General features: G+C 48.3%; 2 protein-coding genes across 2 annotated transcripts in view; one reads left to right on the top strand and one right to left on the bottom strand.

Annotated features, from left to right (window-relative positions):
* Window positions 1–245: 245 nt before the first annotated feature.
* JMJD6 (jumonji domain containing 6, arginine demethylase and lysine hydroxylase) lies at window positions 246–14970 on the bottom strand. Its single transcript, XM_030962201.1, has 7 exons — window positions 14706–14970; window positions 13572–13960; window positions 10311–10597; window positions 8911–9046; window positions 8656–8794; window positions 7487–7614; window positions 246–5867 (listed from the first exon to the last, which is right to left on the bottom strand). Exons 1-7 carry the CDS (start codon window positions 14832–14834, stop codon window positions 5831–5833), a joined length of 1245 nt encoding a protein of 414 aa, XP_030818061.1. The 5' UTR covers window positions 14835–14970; the 3' UTR covers window positions 246–5830.
* Window positions 14971–15478: 508 nt separating this feature from the next.
* Window positions 15479–16729, top strand: part of METTL23 (methyltransferase like 23) — a 1634-nt gene continuing 383 nt past the window's right edge. Inside the window, exons 1-4 of the mRNA XM_030961985.1 lie at window positions 15479–15559; window positions 15639–15743; window positions 15832–16069; window positions 16408–16492. Coding sequence (XP_030817845.1) covers window positions 15479–15559; window positions 15639–15743; window positions 15832–16069; window positions 16408–16492 — 509 coding nt within the window. The remainder of the gene's footprint in view (window positions 15560–15638; window positions 15744–15831; window positions 16070–16407; window positions 16493–16729) is intronic.

Raw genomic sequence — 16729 nt, 5'->3', positions numbered from 1 at the left:
GACACACACTGGGGAGGCCAGGGCAGGGCCAAAGAGCAGTGGGACAGTCTGTAACAAACCTACCAACACAACTCACCTCCCAGAGCCAGTGCAACCCCAGCAGCTTCCAAACCACACCCAGCACAGATGGGCAAACCCTCAAGCATCCCCAGAGCTGTTCCCAGCACATTTAGCACTTTAGGAAACAGAGGTGCACACCTGTAAGGTTTTTTCACATCATCTCAGTATGAAAGAAAGTGACAGGATAATGCAAAATAATTGATTTTATTTAAAATAAAAAGCAAAACCACAATCATCCGAACAAGACAAGTATCCCAGCTCTGCTGGATGGGTGATAAAAGCAGCTAAGGGCAGTGGCAGGGTTTGGAGCTGACAGTGGGACTGTCACACAAATGGGTAACACTTTCCTTCCCCCCTCTGCAAGGGGGATGCCAAAAACCTCCCAGTTACAATGTGCCCACAGAGGCTTTCCAGACTGGATTCAGCCAACAGTCTCACCTCCCAGCCCACAATGGCTGGGGACTCAGGGAGGAGAGCAGAGGTTAACTGTGAAAGAGGCTGCTGTCTTTCCTTGAAGCATTTGGAGAGGTTTGATGTAACTGAGAAGACAAACTGGAGCCAGCACACAGCAGCTTGAAAGGGGAGGAAGCTCTGCCAGAGGCTCCTCGGTGTCACCTGCTCCCACAGCACTTGTGCAGGAACAGGTGCTGGCACTGGTGCCTCTTACCCACATTTGTGGTTCTGATGGAGTGCTGGAGCATTTCCTCCTGAACTCTCCCAGCCTGTGGCTGTCACCAGGCTCTAAAGCACAGGCAGAGCTCCCAAATCTCATCACCTTTCCTGGAGCAGGCAGGACTGTGACAATGACACCCAGCCCGAGGCTCTCTGCCATCCTTGGGGAACAGAGAAGTGAGGCAGAGCTGTGCTGCTGCTCTGGGGCTCCAGGAAATGAGGAAATTTCCTCAAGGAAATGAGGGATGCACAGGGTGTTGGACCAGCTGCATGCAGGGCCTCCAGAGTACAAAAGCAGCAGGGTTGGAACAAGAGACAAAGATGTCCCAAGAAGCACAAGCCTGGAGAAATAAGAGCACAGAGCCCACTGTCCCCAGCCAGCTTCCCACAAGCACAGAGTGAGGCACAAAGGGAGCACAGTTTTTAACTGTTCCTCCCTCACCCAGCCTGGGAAGCACCAGCTCCCCCCACTCGTGTAAGGCCAGAGAAGCTGACTCCCTGATGAGAAAATTGCATCTACTCCAAGTTAAAACCAGGTCCTGCTCTAGCAGGACCTCCTGTTTAGAGCAGGCCATGGAACAGCAACAGCTCAACCCTGGTGAGAACAGGAAGTCTTGTTCTGCTACAATTTATGTACCACACAGCAATTCTGCAAGGGCCACCACAGAACACCAGGTGGCCAAGAGTGTTGAACAACATCCCCAATGTTTTCTGCTACAAAAAGCTCCCACCAGGCTCAGGTTGCTCAGGATGAATGGAACACTTTTTGTGGGTGGGTTGCTTCAAAGCATCTTACACAGCAACTGCAGTTCAGCCTCACAACAGCCCTGTGAGGTAGGGATTTTCCTCACTGCTCAAAGACTGACCAAAGTGGCTCAGGCAAAAGCCAGAAGTGGAAGAACTGGAGATCCCAGAGTCCTGATTCCCAGGTAAGGCTGCACAGACACTGTTTCACAGCAGGAATTGCCCTGTGGAGCTGTCAGGAGAGGGTTGCTGGTATCATGATGTCTGCTGTCTGCTGTAAACATGCTGCTTTTCTGTGAGGGGTGTCACACCAACACAGGCTTCCCCTGGAATTGCTTTATTTCACACTATGGAAGAGTTCACAGGCATGGAAGAATGCTCTGCACACTGCATCTTCCCACTGTGCTTCTAGAGGCAGAGGTGTGGCTTTCCCAGCACAGCAATCAGGCTTTCACACTGGATTTTAGACTGTGCAAACTGAAGCACATGTGCCAAATGCAGCTGCACCTCACTGAGGTGCTGCCCAGCCACCAGAGAGGAAGGGCCAGCTCTGCAAGGACTCCCCTCACTGTGACAGAGCTGAGCATTGTGAGCCTTCACCTCTGCAGGCCCCACATGATTCCAAAAGGCAGCAGCTGCAGACAGCTCTGAGAGGACACACACACACTGTGCAGGCTCCCAGGCTGTTCAGCCTTGGCCAGAAATGCCAGGAGTTGGAGAAGTTGGAGGATTTTTTAAAGTGATCTTGTGGAAGAATCTGCAGTGGCTACAGAGCAAGTGTGCTTGCTTATGCCTGGCTATCTATCACAGGAAATTTGGGAGTCTGGACAGCTAAAGAATGTATCAATAAACCTCCCCTTTCCCCACCACCACACTGCTCTTACTGGCACAAAAGACTCAAAAACAGAGATCCCAAAAAAACATATTTAGGATTCCTTTATACAAAAGGATATGGTCCAGGAGTGTTTCAATAAGGAACAGACAAGGTTAAAAATGGATCAGAGAGCCCAGAAAAGCAACACTCCAGGTTCCACCAAACCCAACACGTTTAAGAAAGTCACAGTTGAGGCTTTAATCTCTCTTTAATTTGCTCTTTCATCAGTGCCTGGGCATTGCTGTGTGTTTTCTACATGCAAAGCACTTCTGCTGTCAAGTTTCCTCTCCCAAAGAACAGCTGAAGTGAGTTCTGTACCCACCTCCAAGGGCTCAAAGAGCACCCACTGAAGCAGCCCATGGGAAATTCAGATTTCCTAGCAGCACCTTCAGCCACACAGAGACACCACCAGCACAAGCCCCTGCTGATATAACAAACCAGCAGCTCCAAAAGGTCCCTTGGGGACGAGAGCTTTACCTGGCATAATACAAATGCATCTACACAGACTTAAACAACACATGGCATTTTTAAAAAGCATAAAACAACAACATGTCCCCCTCTTCAGTCCTTTAAAATTGGCACTGCAACTTTCAGAAAGGTCTGAATGTACAACCTCAAAGAAAAGCCATTTGGAGATGTGAACTGCACTGGCCTGAGTGAGCCCACAGCCCCAGAACTGTTTGGTGTTCCAAGCCCAGCACATGTGATCCTGCCAGAGTCAGACTTTGTCAGCAGTTGCCTTGTGCTAAACATCACACCTGAAGGGTTGGAAGTACTGACAAATGCTTTTTCCTGCCACAGTTTTTGCTGTGCAAGAAACTCCAGGATTCTCCTGCTCCACTGAGCTTCCCAGCACAAGGTGCAAGTGCAACTTCGTCACGTGTCACCCTGACAGAGTGGAAGTAGATGGACTGCTGCTGGTTCAGGTGTGCACCTCAGGTGTGCATGGAGCATGCAGATTCAGACCACAAAAAATGCTTCAGGTTGGTGTCACCTCTGCTGAAGTTGCTTCAGTGCTTGGGGCATTCACACCACCTTCCCTTCCTTGGCTGAACAGGGATCTTCTCTTGGAAATAAGATGAAAAGAGAAGGTGTTTGCCCAGTGGAAGCAAGGTCAGGTGACATGGGAAGAATACAGAAATGCTGCTGCCACTGTAAGGAGAAAATTCATGTGGCCAAAGCTCAGCTGGAGACAAAACTGGCCAGAACTGTGAGGGAAATAAAAAAAGTTTTTTCAAATATATTAATGGCAAAAAGCAAATCAGAAATAACACTGGCCCATTCCAGGATGAGGATGGTCTCCTCACAAACAGGGACATGGACATGGCAGAGGTGTTTAATGTTTCTTTGTCTGTCTTTAGCACAGATGATGGACCAAGGGGGTCTCAGTGCCCTGAGCTGGAGCACTGTGACTGTGAGAATGTCCAGCTCCCAGTCAACCCCAAAGCAGCAGGATCTGCTGCTCTACATGGATGCCTACAAATCCATGGGGCCTCATGGCATTCATCTGAGAATCCTCAAGATGCTGCTGATGCCATTGCAAAACCTCTCAATGATTTTTGAGCAGTTTTGGGAATCCGGAGGGGTTCCAGCTGACTGGAAGCTGGCAAATGTCCCAGTTTTCCACAGTAAGGAGGAGGAGGACCCTGGAAACCACAGGCCTGTCAGTCTCACTTCAGTGCCTGGCCAAACCATGGAAGAGATGACTCTGGGAAGCACTGAAAAACACCTGGAGGACAGTGCAGGCATTAGTCAGAGCCAGCACAGCTTCACGAAGGAAAGTCCTGCTTGTTGAATCTGATCTCCTTCTGTGACAGAGTGACCCACCTCACTGATCTAGGAAATGCAGTAGATGTCACCTTATGGATTTCAGCAAAACTTTGGATATTGTCTCTCCCAGTGACCTTCTGGACAAACTGTCCAGCCCACAGCTGGTTAATGGTGTTCCATGATGGGTGAGCAACTGGCTCACAGGCTGGACACAGAGGGTGACAGTGACTGGGTGACACCAGGCTGGCACTGCCCACTGCTGGGGTTCTGCAGGGCTCTGTCCTCACCCCTGTGCTCTTCAACATCCTCATGAATGACTTGGACACAGGACTGGAAGGAATATTAAGTTTGCCGAAAACACTAAACTGGGAGGAGCTGTCAACTCCCTGAAGGGTAGAGAGGCCTCAACAAATTAGAGACGGGCAATCACCAACCATGTGGAGTTTAACAAGGGCAAGGACTGCAGTCTGCACAGGGGTCCAGGAACTCCTGGATGGTGGCAAGCTGGATCTGAGTCAGCAGTGCACTGGAGCCCAGAAGGCAAACCATGTCCTGGGGACATCAGGCCCAGCATCACCAGCCAGGAAAGGGAGGGGATTGTCCTGGGGTGGCCTCACCTTCAGTGCTGGGGGCAGTTTTGGGAACCACAACATCTAACAGACATTAAGCCATTGGAGAGCACTCAAAGGAGGCCATGAGGATGGTGAAGAGTCTGGAGGGGAAGCTGTATGAGGAGTGGCTGAGGTCACTTGGTCTGTTCAGCCTGGAGGAGACTGAGGTCAGACCTCATTTGGGTCTTTAGCACCCTCATGAGGGACAGCAGGGGGTCAGGTACCAATCTCTTCACTCTTGTGACCAGTGACAGGACTCAAGGAAACGGCTGGAGCTGAGTGAGGGCAGGTTTAGGTTGGATATCACAAAAATGTTTTTCACCCCGAGGGTGGTTGGACACTGGAACAGGCTCTCCAGGGCAATGGTCACAGCACTGAGCCTCTCTGAGTTTATGAAGTGTTTGGACAATGCTCTTGGGCACAGGGTGGGGTTCTTGGTTTCTGTGCAGGGCCAGGAGTTGAACTCAAGGATCCTGATGGGCTCTTTCCAGGTGCCCATACTCCAGGATTTTATGAGACACACACTTAGAAGCACCAGCCCTGACAGCAATGCTCTCCTGCAGCAGGGTAAGACCCAAGGACTCATTTTCCACAGCTCAGTTCTTGCAGAAGCTCATTTCCTCCTTGTTCTTCCCAAAATTCTGGCGTGAGACCCACCAGTCATTCCAATAGGCCAAAAGGGCTGGTGTTCCTTTCCTCAAGTGTACAGGACAACATGTAAACATATGACAGTGTCAAAGCAAGGCAGGTTTTTCCATTTACCTGCTGGTTTTAAAAAGAGTTCTTTAAAAACTGACCGTTGCCTTCTTTGCCAGTTCTGTGACCCATGAAATACTTGGCATGTCCTTACCCACAGCTGGGTTATAGTGCAGGGGTCAGAGGGGACAAAGCATTGCACAAAGGACACAGTTGGGGTGTTCCCCTACAGGTTATTCAGGAGCCAACCTTGGACAGCACGAAACGAAGATGTCTGGATCGAGGAAGAGTAACAAAAACTTAAGGAGTGTGAGAAACAGAAGCAGAAGGGAGTAGAACAGAGCTGGCTGGCTGCTAACAGAGCTTCCATCAGCAGCTGCCTCTGGGTAGGTGGTGTTATCCCTCAGGGGTAGCTGCGGCCTCCACAAGATTCCCTAATCCTGTCAAAAAAAGGTACAACTGCCTTTAAGCATTCCCCTTGGATCAGGGCACACGATCCCAGCATGCAGATTAATCTCAGGCTTATTCTTCCTCCAGCATTGTACGAGCAAGGTTAAGATTTCATGTTTGGGAGCGTTTCTAGCAACTAAGCCATCACACAGCTGGAATAGAACGCCCACCCACCCTCACAAAGTGAAACAATCAACATATGGGAGGCAGAACAGTGAAACCCAGAAAGCAAATGTTCTAGGCAAGGTGCTAATTTTCAATATTTAGAGTATTCATTTCAAAATTTGAATGGCAAATAATTTAAAAGCGCACAGGTTTTTCAGAGGAACAGATCTGCATTGTGATCTGCATTTTTACAGCTTTCTTTTTAAACCAGGGTCTGCATTAAAGGTTTGTTCTCTCCTGCTGCTCATTCCCTGAAGTCACACTGGCTGCCAAAATGGGATTTGACAATGTCATAACAAGCAAAGTGTGGAAACCTCCAGGGCAAAATAAGCAGTCAGTACAGCTCTCCCCAACCTTTAATGATGCTCTGTACTTGTAATTCAATTGTACTCAGTTATGAGCAACTGCTGGAAACAAGAGAGCAATCTACAGGAGCACACAGGCCTTCAGGCAGTCCCACACTGGGAAGTCAGGCTGGAATCATGCTGGAATATGGACTTCCTCAGGTAAATTACTGGTGCACACCTTCTTCAGCAAGCCACACACTAAGCCACCACAGCACTTGCATCCATGCCAAACCTGGAGCACCCAAGAGCTCAAGAGCTGGCCAGCACTCTAATTCAGGCAGGCAGCCAATCCAGCAGCACTGGTTAACCAAGCTGCAAGGAATTTGCTTAAGAATTTTGGCAAGCCTCTGCTATATGAGAAAAATGCTTCATTTAGCAAAGAATGTTTAAGTTCTTCCCTGCAGTATAGTCCCAGATTCCCAGTGTTCCACTCTTTTTAACCTCGCCTGTCCAGAGAATTGCTTTCCTCAGCAACTTTACCCTACGCATATCTATCCTTGATTTTGCAATATTAATGTTGCCTCCTTCCACACTGACTGAAACTTGCTTGATATTAATGCATTTATTTATTTATTTTAAATGTAAACACAGACATTTGGAATTTAGAATGAATTTTGTCTTTAACAGATAAAGCAGTGGAACAAATTGAAATAGTCCAGGCAGCAGTAAGAGAAACCATACAACTACTTGAAGGTTTTGTGTTTGAATGAAGACACTGAAATCTGAGTGCTGCCTGATCATTCTTCATCTTTAACTGTTCACTACTCATTTGTGCTCTCTGAAGAGCAGTTTAAACATCCCACCTCTCTCATTAAACAAAGATAAAATCCAATCCTTTCATCTATTAAAAGAGACAACTAGGAAAAGTAATAAGACTGTTTATTAAATAAAACCCCTGATTTTTAAAAAGAAAACATCAATAATCTTAGTTTTCTGTTTGGAACAATTGAAATAATTCATGGAGGGATGATACCACTATCCTGTAAGGAATCCCTTGCTCTCCATCCCTCTCTCCTGAGGAATCCCCTATCTGAAGTGTGCCAGCTTTCCCTTGTATGTCCTGTGCTTGTTTAAAACCAACAGCTGCCCTGGGTCACCTGGAGGAGCTGCGCTCTTTGCTCACGCAGTCGTCCTGGGAAGTCGTGTCCCCGTTCCCCATCATCCCGCACGTCCTCCGCTTCTTCCTGCGGTGCATCATCCCCTCTGTCTCAGAGCCAGAGTCACACTGCAGGATGGAAAGATGAAACCACAACTCAGAGGAACCTCAACAACTGCCTGTGCTGTGCAATTCACCGCAAGTTCTTTGAGTTCTTTGTGCTTAGCAACCCTGGCTCAAAGAATGTGCTGTTTTAGGCTAGACACATCAAGGAAATTTTAAATTAAGCATTCAAAAGTCAGCAACAGAAACGTTTTTGGATTTCATCACTGGCTGAAGCTGACTTGAGGCAAGACAATTAATGTGCTCCGTTTGGTCCCTAGAAGGACCTCTGTCACAGACAACTTTTATGAAAAATCCTTTCCTTGGGATTTTTTCTCATGAGAAGCAGAGAGGCCTCAGGAACTAAATGCAAACAATGATTATCTGCTGTTGTGGAATGCAACAGGTGGATCTGTGATTGGTCTCAGGTGGTTGTTTCTAATTAATGGCCAATCACAGTCAGCTGGCTCGGACTCTCTGTCCGAGTCACAAGCCTTTGTTATTCATTCTTTCTTTTTCTATTCTTAGATAGCCTTCTGATGAAATCCTTTCTTCTATTCTTTTAGTATAGTTTTAATATAATATATATCATACAATAATAAATCAGCCTTCTGAAACATGGAGTCAGATCCTCGTCTCTTCCCTCATCCTCCGACCCCTGTGAACACGGTCACAGACCTCATCTTCCAAGAGAAGACTTTGGCTTCTGAAGGATTTAGGTGTCCACAAGAATCCCTTGTCATAACTGACCTGTTTTGGATTTTTTTCCCTCTCCCAATTTTTAGAACATTCATTTTGCAACTATTTTCCACAAGCTAAATGAGTGACAGATTCATATATAATATAGACATGGATCAAACAGATTGAATCCATTTAGCAATGCAAAGAGAGGCTTCAGCAAACAGAACCTGCTAAGATCTCAGGCTCCTCCACCATGTAAATTGGTTTAGCTGCCTTCCATTAATTTATTCCATATGGCATGAATATAAGGATGAAGGCACGTGATCAGGTATGTTAAAACAATGTAAATGCAGAATATGGATCACCTATTGCAGTAAAAAGCATTACCTCTGAATCAGAGTCTGAGGAGCTGGAACTTGATGAACTGGAAGAATCACTAGAACTGTCAGAAGCAATACCAGTAGATTCCTGCAGGTCAACTGAATCAGCCAAGGCTGCCAATTCAGGATGCTCCTGCTTTAGGATCCTAAATACAGTTAAAATTTCAGGGTTAGCCTTTGAATTGTAACACTGCACATTAATGAATATTTTAGGTTTTGTTTTCAATGAAGAATATACAAAGAAAGCTACTGAATCTCTTACCTGTACCATTTCCGTGACAGTTTTGGTCTCCCTCTTACTGTCTTGTGCCACACCACTGGGAAGTTGGTACAGCTGGCAAAGTTTTGTGTGATGGCAATAGTCGTGTCAAGATTGAGGACTACATGCCACCAGCCACCTAAAACACAACACCAGTGACCATTGGTGGCTGCCTGGCAGAGAGCAAGTTTAAGAACAGCCAAGAACACCTTTCCCACAGTGCTGGTGGAACTGGAGCTTATGTCCCAAACCCAGGTGAGTTTTCCAACCCATCATCTTTCCTGTCTTATTTCAGCTTTCACCCCAGTGCCTGACAGGTTCTTGTTACAGAAGGCAGCTCCATGCTCTGACCAAATTACCCAGCTCACAGCCAGGACTGAAGATGTGACCTGACAGCACCACACTGGCTGCTGACAGTTTATTTAACAGCAGCAGCCATTGTAACCCAGACTGCACAGAGCCCTTTCTGTTCAGCTGAGAGCACTTTCCACGCTGATTTTGCAAGGTTCTTATGACTACAGACTAACCTTTCATTTAAACATAGATGCAAAATTGTTTTTCCACACGGGATAAAAATAGTGGAGTTCTTACAACCCACTTAGAGGCCCAGAAAAGACTGAGGGAACAGTTTAATGGAACCCGACAGCTACAAACTCTTAACAGAAGGTACACTCAGGAGTCACTAATAAGTGCCAAGACAATCACAAGGCACCCTTCACACACCAAGTCAGCTGGATGTTAGACACAAGCAATGTGGACAGAAACTATGGGCTGTGCTGCACATAAATGATGCAAGATTCAGAGGTTAGAATCTGCTACTGAACTCACCTCACCCGCACTTACAATGGGCACACAGTGTGCAGCCACTCAGAGGGAAGGGCATCTTCAGCAAAGCTTTATTTAGCTTTTGATTTCAAATGCAAGATGAAGCATAACCACAGAGAGGTGGGTGGAAGGTGTCAGTGCATTTAAGTAGCTCATTTCCACAGCTAAGAAACATTCACATGCAAAATTCAGCCATGAATTTGCTCCAGCATGTATAAATTCAAACATTTTTGTCTAGGAGTTACCGGGGCTCAAACACCTCTATTATTTTATGCCCTGACAGCTTTCTATTACTGCAATTTAGTTCAGACTACATTCCTGTGATGCTGCAATTTAAATCCCATTTGTTTTGCCATCTGTATCACATGCAATCCTATGCCACAGGTCATACACGTTTTGTGATATTCAGGAGTAACTGAATAGTCCCAGTTTGAGCTCAGTTTGTTTTGTAAGAAATTATCCAGTTTGTTTTGTAAGAAATGGACCATCTAAGAAAGCTTCATCTCTATGACACAGGAATGCTACAAATATGCTTTTTTTATCTCCTAGATTTCCTTCCTGGAGAGATTTGCACATACCTGGCACAAAGACTGTCTCTCCTGGCTTCTGTAAGACTTCCAGGGGTTTGAACTCAGGGGGCCAGGTGGGAAGCTGTGTCCGAGGGTAGATGACATTGAACCAGGTGATGGCCTCGTCCTGCTGGTTGCCCCCCTCCTCCCGTGTCACTTTGATCAGCTCCCTGGGGGTGCTGGTTGGGAACAGGCACCAACGCTTATGTCCCTGCACTAAGGCATTCCATGCACTGGTTCCCAAGGGATCAATGTGAATTCCTGTTCCAGAACGAGGTGGGCCCATCACAAACCATCTGCATGGGGTGGGGGGAAGAAAAGTGCTTTAGTCATAGAGCAGGCAGGTCCCTTTCTTCATGTTAGACAGACAATTACTGCAGCTCACTGCACATTCAGTTAGAAATTAAAGTAACTACAGTTACATTTACACTCTTGATTTTGTTAAGTTCACACTGCAGCAAAAGGATATAACAGGAGTTTAACCTAAAAACCAATATGAATTGGGACAGGAATGACTGTAGGATAAGTAAGTGAAAATGGCTTTTTATATGTCATAGCTGTATTTTGTTTTAAACAGTTCTTCAATAAAATTGTGATTTCAAAGCTGATGAGCATGATTAAGTCCCAACTGCCTGTGTTGGGATTCTTCCTAGTAAATAAAATCATTAATAAAATCATTCAATGAAATCATTATTTCAAAGTTGATGAACATGATTAAGTCCCAACTGCCTGTGCTGGAATTCCTCCTAGGCAGGAGGAATCTCCAATGGTTTTCTAGAATTTGCTGCTCAAACAGACCAGAACTGCAGAACAATGAGGAACAAAAGGCAACAACAAGGAACAGAGCAAGTTACACAACCCTGGCCTCTCTCTTCCCCTTCTGTTCACTCACAAGAGGCTTTTCATTCCAACACTTAACTACACGGAGCTTATTCTCCAGTGACCATTCAGGATTTGAGGTTTATATTCCCACTGCCCATTTACAAGGTTTATTTCTCCCAGTGGAGAACTTTATCTACTGTACATGTTTAACTGCAGCAGCACCTTCAACTGCTCATTTTCCCTGGAACAGAACAGTAAGACCAACCACACCAGAAAATGCAGTGTGAGGTGACTTCATACCAGGCACCAAGAGGAAAAAATGACAATAATTGTTTAACTGGTAGCAGAAACTAAAGCACCAACACAATCCCTCCATGGTGTAGTGACAGAAGGGTGATGCCCAGCAAGAGGAATGCAAAGATTCAGAAAATACAGCAAGTTCTCCATCTCCCCTTTCCAGTGCAGGTGTAAATCAAACTGGTTTTGAAGGATCATTTGTCAGCATGAAATGTAGGACTGTAAAGTTTGATTATCAAGCTGATTTCTTCCTGCTTCACAAAGGAGCTGTAAATAAGCAGGTGTTTGTCATTTCTATTGCAAATTCACTCTTTAGATTCATCTTATGCTTAGAAAGCTGATTAAACTACAGGTAGAACAGTCAAGGCTTTTGTTAAGAAATCAGAAGAAATTGTACACATGAAGGTCTGTCTTGGCACAGACAGAAGCACTGTTCAACACCTTTTTCTGACAATAACCTGAATCTACACACACAGGTTTTAAAACCCTTATTTAGCAACACTGTCATTTACCAGCACCTTCCTCCAAATACTTAATTTACAATGAACAAAACACAGCTTACCCCAAGACATCAAACTTACCATTAAAAACTTCACAATTCCGAAACTCAATCTGAAAGCAAATCCCTCAAAGCTGCCTTCCTCAAATTAAAATAGCTGCTTCAGTAAATGGCTTCCAGAAATTACTGTCTTTACTTTAAAGAGGAACAGTGGCAATAAAAATGTCCAAAACAGCACCAATTGTTCTTTTAAGGTCTCCACAATATCACACACCTCTCAACCCAGAGATCAACCTGTAGAGGTCGTATCCTCCTCATATGATTAGCAGCATTTCTTGTCAGATTTTCAATCATGCTCTAAAAGCACTGCACGCTCATTTCTGTACCTAGAGGAACCCTCTAACTCCAGGAGACATTACTGTGCTTTCATGGATCACTCAGCTCTCCAAAAAGCCTGAAAAATACCCACATTTTCCAGAACAAAATACAAGAAGTTTGACACCAAAATCAAGAAGCTCAGCAGTGCCTGTAGGTGGGGAGGGTGTGGGGGACACAGACAGCAAAATAAATGAGTCACAGCCAGATTCTCTCATTCACCTCTAACTTGGGTAAATGATCTCTAGGTCATTAAGTGTATCCAGTTCTACTACACCCAGTGTGGTTTTGTGTTTGACCACAGCATTGTATGTTCTTGGAAGAGAATTATGAAAAGCCCTGTAAAAACACCTCCTTCAGTGACCTCAAATGGAATCAGGTTCTTGCTTCACTCCTGCAAAAGCACAACTGGACTACAGACACATGAGAGAGGGCAAAGCTAAGTGCCATTATTGATGAGCTCTTGCTCAATTTTATTTAAATAAACCACATCACAGCCTCATGGCACCCAAAGAGCAACAGGCATTGTCTGACAATTATAATGCCACTGTAAAGACTTTAATTACTTGGGAGGGTTCAATTTAAGCTCATAGTGCTATGAAATGTCATAGTAACAGAGATAAAATGGCTTTTTATCTAGAAGCCCAAATACAAGGTTGCTGCATTTGAATTTATGAATGAAATGTCATTTCACCCTCTTCCAATCTGAAGCAAATATAAAGAGTTGAAAAGACTATATAGATGTGGAATATTGTTCTCTCTCAAAACCATCTGAAAGGGAGCTAAGAACTGGTGCCCATATTAGATCCTAATCTAGCTTAAGATCTTTACCTTAAAAGGAGTGACTCATAATTAAACAAAATTCCACACTGTACATAAGCCACTGGTGCAAAACCCAGGAGCTGTTCCTGAGGTATTTAAAATTTGAACACTAGAATGCACACACAGCAAGAAACTGATCTCTACAGCTCAGTAACTATGTAATTTCTGAAAAAAAATCTAAGAAGTGATGTAAACTGATTTAATAGAATAAAAAAAAACCCCAAACCATAAACCTACAGCAACACTGTTGGCAAAAGGAGAAATTTTGATATAAATAATTGAAATTAAAAATTTATTATAAATAAAAATCTGCCCTTCTCTTCTGCAGGATTACAGAGGTACACTTGTTTCAGAGATGATGTAAAAATATCCCTTTTTTATGTGAGACAATTCCAGGTATTTAGGAACAACCAATGAGCTGGAAAATACCCAGTTTTGTCTTGCTGTCACTCTACCTGTAGGGTGGCCTTCGTTTCTCCCCTGCATACTGAAACAGATCATCAGTGAAGAATTTGGGGACCTTGTAGTCCTCCAGGAGTTTCCTTCGCTTGGGATGCTCTCCATAGCTGCTGTCAAAGATGTACAGGGGGCTGTCATCACGTGTGGTTTCCATGTACTCGATGTAATATTTCATCTTCATCTTCACAGAGTAACCATCATTGTCCTCCCCACATTTGAACTTCTGGTTCCTGTACTTGCGTTTCAGCCGCTCCAGCGTCCACTTCTCCTGGGCAGACCAGCCCACCTGAGCGTTCAGCAGCACCACGGGCTTGTAAGGCTTTTCATACCGCTCAACAAACTCCTCCACTGTTAACTGGAGTGCATCGGCCCTCTCCACGTTATCCTGTGAAACCAAGGGAGGAAAGCAGGACAGATATCAGGACAGACTGACGTCCTAGGGCTGTACTGGCTTGTGGGGGTGCTTCCCACATATCCTTTGCTCCACACACCACGCGGCTGTGGAGCTGCCTGTGTTATTTTAAGCTCCCCGAGGCTGCAGCCCCGTCCCTCCTGGCCCGCTCCCTGCACACATCAGTGACAGCCGCCGCCTGGAGCTTTTGGCACAGCTCCGCACCGAGGCAGCTCCGGGGCGGAGAGGCCACCCTGCCCTTTCGGTGACACATCCCTTGCTGCGTGTCACTCCCTCGGGACACCGGGAAGCGCTCCTGGGAGTTGTGCGGGTGCCCGTCCACCCCGGCGGGCCCTGACCTTCCCACACGCCTCGCCACGTGGAGGGAAGAAAGTCCCGTCCCTCACCCAAGCTCTCCGTGCCGCCAGCTCTGAGGCAACCCCAGCCTCGGGCAAGGGCCCTTCCCGCTTCCCATCAGCAGCCGTCCCGCAGCTCCCCCTTCACCTCAGGCGTTCCCAATCCCTTCAGTCGCCCCCTCCATCCCCGTCCCCTCAGGGCTCCACGATCCCCAGCCGTGACCCCCACCCCGCTTCCCCAGCCCCCTCCATTCCCCTCAGGTCTCTTCCCTTCCCCGCAGGACTCGCTCAGTCGCGCCCCCTCCATTCCCAATTTCCCCCCTCCATTCCCCATTCCCACCCTCTCATTCCTGATCCCCCCCTTTCCCCTCCGCCCGACGCACCTTGCAGGCGGAGGGGCTCAGGGGGAAGGTCTCGCAGTAGTTGTGACGGGTCCAGTCCAGCGAGTCCTTCAGCTCGGGCCGGGCGCTGCGCTTCGCCTCACGGATCCGCTTCTTGCTCTTGTGGTTCATGGCGGCGGCGCTGGGGGCCGTCACCGCCCGCGGCCCGCGGCCCCCGGCCCGACCCTGATCCTGATCCCGATCCCGGCCCCGCTCCGGCCGCACCTTCCAGAAATTTCACCCCGTGCCGCCGCTGTCTCCGAGGCCCCGCCCCCGCCGCACTCCCATTGGCCGGCTGCGCCCCGGCTTCCGCCACGCCTCGGCGCTGATTGGCCGAGGCTGGGGAAGCGGCGCCCCCGTGCCGCCATGTTGAGGAAGGGCAGCGCGGGCGGCACGGAGGCAGCGCGGGCACCGGCCGCCCTTGGCCGCGCAGTCCCGCGGCCGCGCCGGGAATCCGCCGCCACCGCTGCCCTTCCTGCGGCGCGCCCGCGGTCCGCCCTTGCTGCTCCCCGGACAGTGGCGGGCCGACCGCGTGTCACCCGGTTTCCTCCCTTCTCCGGGAAGCAGCCCGCGGAGGCGCCAGCCCCGCCCCGCCGGGGCAGCGGCGCGGGCGGGAGCGGTCCGGCTTAACCGCGGCCCCGGGGGAGGCGGCGGCTGGGCGAGCGCCCCATCGCCATCAGCGCCCGCGGCGGCGCTCCGCGTGACGTCGCGCCGGGAGGAGGCGCCGATTGGCCGGCGCGGCCTGGCGCCCATACGTGTCTGCCCGCGATTGGCCCATGGCGGCGGCGCGGCGGCAGCGCGCGCGGCGGTACCGCTTCCAGGAGGGTCCGGCGGCGCTGGCCGTGCGCGTGCCCGAGGTACCGGGGGCAGCCGGGACACCGGGAACGGCGGCAGCTCCCGGGACCCCGGCACAGCGCCTCGCCCCGTGTCTTGCAGGTGCTGGACTCGCAGTACGGCACGTACGTGTGGCCCTGCGCCGTGGTCCTGGCCCAATACCTGTGGGTGCACAGGCGGAGCCTGCTCGGCAAGCGAGTGCTGGAGGTACCGCCCGCTCCCCGCCCGGTTCCCTCCGTCGTGACCGGCGGGCCAGGCTCCGCCCGCGGTCCCCACGAACACGCTGTGGTTTCAGATCGGTGCCGGTGTGAGCCTCCCCGGCGTGGTGGCCGCCAGGTGCGGTGCCCAGGTGATCCTGTCGGACAGCGAGGAGCTGCCCCAGTGCCTGCGGAGCTGCCGCAGCAGCTGCCTCATGAACCGCCTGCCAAACGTGCCCGTCCTCGGTCTCACCTGGGGCCGCGTGTCGCCAGAGCTGCTCTCTCTTGCACCCATAGACATTATTTTAGGCTCAGATGTCTTTTTTGACCCCAAAGGTACGTTAATGCTGTTAGGTATCTTTGGTTTGTGACTGCAAGGAGTTCGTGTCCAAGTACTGCTGGGAACAGTGTCAGTAGATCAGGTGACACTGTGCTACTGACCTTGTTACTCTGGGCTAATTCTACTTCAGAGATGTCATAAATATGGCTGAGGGTGTGGGAGTAGAAGATTAAGTAAATAACTGAGTCCCTTCATGCCCTGTGCTTGTGTCTCTTGTACACAGGTACACCGTGCCTGCATTGATTTGTAATAACCATTTCATAGAACCAGGCAGATTTATCCACACGTGGAATTGAGACTAACCCAGACTGCTTTATTTCCCCAAACTACACAGACTTTGAAGATATTTTAACTACAATTTACTTCTTGTTGGAGAAGAACCAACATGCTCAATTTTGGACAACGTACCAAGTCCGAAGGTAAATTTTAACATATTTAAAACTCAAATTTTAACTCCTGTCTCAGCTGTGGACAAGCATCGAGTGTGGCAGCACCACTGTGACTCAGAAAAGCTCTTTATTGTGAGTCAGGCTGCTATTTGCCCAGTAAACCCTGGAGGTAACAAAATCTGAAAATAATCACCAATTTGGTGTGAAGTAGAAAACTGATACAAACCCCTCTGTGCTGCACTAGTTTGGTGACAGCCTGCTGGAGTT

The sequence above is a fragment of the Camarhynchus parvulus genome, chromosome 18 (genome assembly GCF_901933205.1).
Source record: "Camarhynchus parvulus chromosome 18, STF_HiC, whole genome shotgun sequence".
In the NCBI taxonomy this organism is placed as follows: Eukaryota; Metazoa; Chordata; class Aves; order Passeriformes; family Thraupidae; genus Camarhynchus; species Camarhynchus parvulus.
Note: the sequence above shows the minus strand (reverse complement) of the source record. Positions and strands in the feature narration are given on the sequence as shown.